The sequence below is a fragment of the Apaloderma vittatum genome, unplaced genomic scaffold (genome assembly GCF_000703405.1).
Source record: "Apaloderma vittatum isolate BGI_N311 unplaced genomic scaffold, ASM70340v1 scaffold11184, whole genome shotgun sequence".
In the NCBI taxonomy this organism is placed as follows: Eukaryota; Metazoa; Chordata; class Aves; order Trogoniformes; family Trogonidae; genus Apaloderma; species Apaloderma vittatum.
In genome coordinates, this window is record NW_009714390.1 from 95148 (window position 1) to 101630 (window position 6483).

At 43.9% G+C, this 6483-nt stretch overlaps 1 protein-coding gene across 1 annotated transcript in view; it reads right to left on the minus strand.

The window, feature by feature from the left end:
• The window catches only part of LOC104273421 (src substrate protein p85-like), a gene marked incomplete at its 5' end in the record, with an annotated part of 7825 nt that extends 1949 nt beyond the window's left edge, over nt 1-5876 (minus strand). Inside the window, 4 exons of the mRNA XM_009868759.1 lie at nt 690-879; nt 975-1064; nt 5112-5260; nt 5807-5876. Of these exons, the coding sequence (XP_009867061.1) occupies nt 690-879; nt 975-1064; nt 5112-5260; nt 5807-5876 (499 nt within the window). The remainder of the gene's footprint in view (nt 1-689; nt 880-974; nt 1065-5111; nt 5261-5806) is intronic.
• Between the last annotated feature and the right edge of the window lie 607 nt (nt 5877-6483).

Genomic DNA, 6483 nt, shown 5'->3' on the forward strand with positions numbered 1-6483 from the left:
CACAATTAAAGCCTGAAAGGAAGTGTTCACAAGTAGGCATTTAATACGGTACAAGATAAAAATGATCAGCCTTATAACACTTTTGTAAAATGTGATAGAACAACGATGGAGCCCAAGATCTCTGTGTAAGAGACTATTTAAAATTTGCAGGTTTTTGTACCACAGCAAGCAGGTTTGCTCTTCACACCTCACTTAGTAACCACAAGTGGCAAGAAAAATGGGAATTTAGAAGAACCTTATTCTTTCCGTTTCATTGGTTTCAGACATCCTTATTCCACTCCCTCACAGGCACAGAACGCGTCACATCCCTTTCAAATCCAAGAATTTTTGACAGAATTTTTTGCTTGGTAGGCCAGCACTGGCTCAACACACCTTTAATCTCCATCTCTGTGCTTTCTTAACTTGAGCTGCATCACACAGGGTGGCAACAGTTACCCCCCTACATTTCTTTTTGAACTGAAACTCTATGGAGCACTATAATTATTCCATCTCAAAAAAGTAAAGTAACTTCAACCTTGCTCTAGCCATATCTTGATTTCCTAACTGTTGCTGGAGAAGCTAAAAAGTCTCATCAGACCAAGACACTGAGAAAACTAGCACAGCATGCTATCAGCACAACATTAAGTTGTTGCCCAAGGAAATAAGTCTTTTATCTTAAAGGGTTTCCTATTAGAAACAGAACACTCTACCTGCTTGGTAATGGTCTCCTGCTCCTGCCACTTCATAGACAGTCTCCGGTTCATATTCTGCCTCTCGCTGACTCGCTGCTTCTTGGTAGTCCGACTCTGCAGCTTTGTAGCCGGACTCTGGCTCGCGCACAGCTGAATACGTTGTGCTGGAACTCTTGTAGGCTGACTGCGCTTCGTAGGAAACCGCGTCCTGCCAAAACACGGGTGAGGCTCGTCAGGGTTTTGTGAAAAAAATTCCTCCACTCAGGATGAAAAAAACAGGTACTGAAAGTGACTCCGACAAACCTCATAGACTGGGCTCGAGGGTGCCTTCTGCTCAGCCGGTTGCGTGGTAGGAGATGGCGGTGGGGTTTGTTTTTTGGCTTTAGCTTGTTCCTAAATTGAAGAGAAAGAAAAACTTCGGTGCGGTTTCGTCACTGATGTCTTGACAGTGAACAAGAAACAAGCCTTCAACAACACAGGCAGATAGACAGCGTATCCTGCAATAATCCGATGCAAGCAGGGAGCAGAAGAGGACTGGACTGGCTGGATCATTAGGCCTGCCTGAAGATTTAGACTGGCTGTACAGTAAAGCCTCAGAAACAGAGCAAAAACAGAAGAGAAAAAAGTGAAGAAACAAAACTCGCACAGTATGAATGCATTAAAAACAGAGCACCCAATGTTCTTTGACACATTTCCGCAGGAGCTGCAGGGTTTCTGTGTTGAGTATATTCATTCTGTTCATTACCTGGCCTCAGCTCCCATTTTAGCAAAAGTTTAAGGAACCTGAAGCCTGCATGTTCTAATTATGCAACTCTTATACTGTCTTTGATGAGAAATGGTCCTGCAAGCTTCTGCAGGTCTGCAAAACAGGTGCCAAGGCAAAAGACTGAATTGCTAGGACAAAATTAAGTCCTGCATACTGACAACAAGGGGATTCGAACGTTCAGAAGAATGACATGTGGTAGAAACAAAAGCAGTATTGCTGTTGTGTTCTGTGACACAAAGAAGGTGGATCTGAATCAAGTGTTCTGGCACTCAAGCACTTCACGCTGTGCCATCCCACCTGTGAAGCAGGTCACTAGGAAGCCAGGGTCCCATAGTGCAAGAAATGCTTGCAGGACTTAAAAAAAAAAAAAAAAAGACTGTAAGCTAGCTATTTCATTTTGCCTCTCCTTACCACAGGGAAAAAGAACTGTGGATCTAGGGCCAAACTTTCTTCCTTACTGTACAAAAGAAGAGAGAATACGTGTCATGGGAGACTGTACACTCTGGTTGTTTAAGTGATTCAAGTGTAAGTCCCCAAAGGATCAACAGGAGAAATTGTGGCCCTGAGATGGTCATAGAACTCCGTTACAATGAACCTCTTCCTTTCTTTTGTTTGTCACAGCGCAGAAAAAAATACATCTAACAAAGAAAGCAAAGCATGTCTTGAGAACAGAGACAGCTTTGAAGACAATTCAAAGCTTAGTGCTCTCTCTGGAAAAAAACCTGTCCTGATGTGAGCAGTCCTCCCTGAATTTTAACTCCCATGCTACAGATAAAAAAGCACCAGTAAAGTATTTATTAGAAGTCAAACCTGAGTTTGGGGGCAAATTCAGCAATGTCAATTCATTAGCAATGTCAAACACGGCAACAGTTAGAATAAGCTGTCCTAGGAAACGGGTCTCTGCACTCCAGAGGGCAGTTTAAGGTAGCCACAGCATAACTGCCACCCAACATTTAAATTGCACGGTCCCCCTCAGGCTGGGTTTCCTCCACAGCGGAACGGTCCATGTGAAGAGCAGCCTGCCACGTGCTCTGAGGGAGCAGGGGCGAGCGAAATCAGGAGGCACCCGCCGCTTCAAAGCAGCAGTTCAAGGAGAGCTCCCCGAGCACCGTTTGACTGTGGGACATATGTGAAAAAGCAAAACAAACAAAAAACCAACAAAAAGATTACCGGTAAACAGGGAATGCAGCCCATGTGTACATTCCCCTTGTGGGAGTGTGTGTGCCCACGCACTTAAAGCGAAAGAACTTTCTGTCTGTGCAAGGAAGTTCACTTCAAGAAATAAAGTTCACTTCAGTCAAAACCTGTCCCTACCCCTTTCCAGTACCTGCCGCTGGGGTGGGCTTACATCCCTCCCCTTTTCATGCTCCGCGTGCGAGCGAGGGGCAGCGCAGCCACTGCCACTTCAGTTTCCCCTTAACTTCGTCCTCCCTCCCTCAGCATCTGCAGAGTCACACAATTAACCACGGAGATGTTCAGTCTGGAAGATCATTAATCAGCTGGTTACGGTGAAATTTAAATACCAACATTGGAAGAAAAAAATTCATGTGTGTCCAGGCAACAGAATCTTTGGTGAAGCACAAGAAAAATCGAGCATAACGGCTTGAATTTAACCCACACTTACAGCAGAATAACAGTAAAGAAAGAAAGAAATATCTGAAACAGAAAGGAATATATTAAAAAAAAAAAGACAAAAAAGACATAACCGTTCAATGACTCAGGAGAAACTGTGCTACTACATTTTAAACCTTCTGGAGAACTGTTCCCTCAGCAAGAGGAAACCTCAATGAAAAGCTGAAACGGGTAACAAAAGCCCAAATTCCCCATCCTCTATCCACAGATTTTATTTAGGAGCATATGATCACCCAAAAGGACTGACAAGAAAGCCAGTGGAGAACGTGAACTTCTTCTCCCCCTCAGCTCAGCGTACAAACCCGCGTCTAGAAAAATAGCTCCAACTGGGCTGAAATAGGAACAGTCTAACCGAGAGTCCTTCAGCAGCTGTAGCACCAAGTGGATTGTTTCAAGATTGAGGTGAGATGGACACACAGGTCAGGCCAAGAGAACTGACAAAGTCACTGAAAGGCAAAGGCAGCCCAGTACCAAAATTCACTGGCCACCCTGGGACAACGAGAATCACCAGGATGATGTCCTTCTTTACCCTAAGCACAGCGCCTGGCAGCAGAGGTACCCGGAGAAATGCGTGCACCAATCCATTTGGCCAACCCCAGGGTCGTACCCAAGACCAAGCTTGGACACTAACTTTCTTAGAAAAAGAAGCATCGATGCTTTCTGTGTCAGTTGTGCAACTTTCTGAAAAATTCACGTGGCCACCAGAGCAGATTTCCAACTTCTCGCTGAGGACTGCAAGACCGTTCATCTCTCAGTGCTGAAGGGCTGACACGTGAACTTCAGAGAGTCCTGTTCTCACCACACCTCTCACTTCGGGGCAACTGCTGCCTCTAAGGGACCAAGGATCTCTCCTAAACCATTACTACCCCATCATCACTCAGAAGCAAAGCAGAAAAGCTCTGCCCTCTAAATGGACCAGATCTCCAGAGCACTGGCATCCAGCGGCAGCTCCCTGTGGAAATGCAGCTGTGGTGCAAGGAAATCGCATGGTGTTTTAGAACATATCGATACCTCTACTTGTTAAAATAGAAGGAAAATAAAGAGCATGCCCCTGGAGACACAGCTGCCACCCTATGAAGTACCTCCTTGCATCGTGAGGAACATCAACCTGCTTGTAGCAAAAGTGCAGAGCAAAATACATACACAAAATGTAGAAAAAATCAGTATGAGGTATCAGTTACCACATGCCCTGGGAGAGAGACACTTTCATGAGGAATTTGCACAAGAGGTGAAGCAGCGAATTAAGGACAAAGTGAGAACTCTTAGCCTCTGAGAGCTGGCAATTGCTCTTTGTTAATGAGTCAAGTTTTTTACCACACCCTGACATCCTGTAGCAGCATCCTGCTAAGGGGAAGTATCTACCACATCTGAGAAACCAGCCGCTGGGTCTGCCTCACTCATTGTCAGGCAGGACTGAACAGATCTGAGAAACCATCTGACAGTCTGTCCTGGATGCCAGATGTCCCACAGAGGATGCTGAAACAAGATTTACGCAACATTTCTTTCGCGCAGTCCACAGCTGGTGGTACACAGTGGCTCTAGCATTGAAAGATACTTTTGGCGGAAAACAAAAGCAAAGGAGGAGAAAGAGAGAGAGAAGGAGGAAGGAAATAGGAAAACTGCCCCAGAGTCAGACAGGAAAAGCAGTCACAAGGGTCCCAGACAAGCATTCTCTTCTGGGAGGGTCTCTTCAGTGTAGCAAGTGGAAACGATGAAGAGAAGATGAGGAAGATCCTTTTTCCTGTGCATCTGAGTACTACATATTTTTCACCATGAAAAAGTGCTCCAGACTAGCATACATATTTTGGGACAGGTTAAATAAAAAACTCTTTACACTATTAAGTGCTACCCTATCCCTCTGATGCCTGATAGACACACGGTGCAAATCGCAAACAGGTAACACACAGGTACAAACACAGAGAGCTTTAAGGCCTGGCTGGAAAGAAGGAAAGTATTTTTTCTTAGAAGATTCTTCTTTCCTGCCAGCACTGCACTGAAACACACCAGACAGGCTGCTCAAACAGGATTTGAATCTCACTGACCTCCAGTTTCCTTCGAGCCTCTTCCTGTTCTTCCTTCTCCCTGGCCATTCTTTGTGCTCTCTCAGCTTCTGCCTTCCTTCGGTCTTCCTGCTCTTTTTCCTTGGCGAGGTTTTCAAAGTTAGCTCGGATGCTCTTTGTTTTATTAGCAACTGCAACATTTCAAAAAAATTTGAAGTCAAATATTCCTGTTTAAGGTTCTGTACAAAGGCAGCCTGGAACTAGTTTTTGGTACAAACATCTGAGTGAACGCCTTTCTGCTTTTTTGCTCTCTGAGCTCACAGCCCTTTCAGGAAAGCCCTTCTATTCCTTCCTCCCTCTCCCCTTCCAAGACCAAATCTCTTGTGCACCGCATTTATATTAAAACCTCTGCAACACGTCTCCTTCCTCTCTCTCATGGTATGGTCTCCATCACCCCACTCCCCTACTCAGTCTCTTCTCCATTCTGATGCTTTTTATTCTCCTTTCCTCAACTCTGATGAAAAAAAGGGAAAAAACCCCAACCATCCAAACAAAACCCACCAAACCAAAACAACCTCTAAAGGGAGGAGGGAGAGAGTAATTGAGGTTGCTAGAGAACTGCAAATACAACAGTTCCCTCTAGATGATTCTTACTCAGCACTGCTACATCAACAGTAATATCCTGGGATTTTGAACATCAGCACCTCCAAAGAATGGATTTGGGGCCAATGCCTTACCAGCTTCTACTGGCTTCGTCTTCTGATAAGTTGATGCTGGTTTCTCAATATCTTCAAAAGTTGCTGCATTCTATCAGTAAGGAGAAAAGGAGTAAATTTTAAAACCACAAATTTGTGGAGGTGTTCCGACAGCTTTAATCCCTGACATTTTATTCTGATACTGTCCCTATGGCTTCTTCTTCAGAACACTAAAACAAAATCAGGAAGAATCAAAACTTGATAAATGGAGTAACTCATTCTCTAAGTCAGCCTATAGAATACGCCAGCTCCCTTAAAGAAGGAGACATTGTTAAAACATAGGGAGTACTTGGTATTCAAAATATAAGAGTTTTTTTAAATGATTCGTCTTGAGTCCTCAAGCCACAAGTGAAATGATCCTACAGGTTTTCAAACTCCGCTACTTTTCTCATTTTTAAATGTTCTACAAAATGCTGAGAGTAAATTTATTCTTTAGATACATCTCAGTGAGGATTTTTTCATCTAGCTTTTTTAATTTAAAAATGGAGGTAGAAGGGCGGTATTAGCTGCCATATCTTTCACTGTTACAAAATACTAAAAGAAATTCTCCTCCAGAGAAGGTGCCTGATAATGAAGTGGGTCAAGTTGGTAGGTATCAGACACACATTTTAAGTAGTCCACTAAAAGAACATCATAGAATCATAGAACAATTCAGGCTG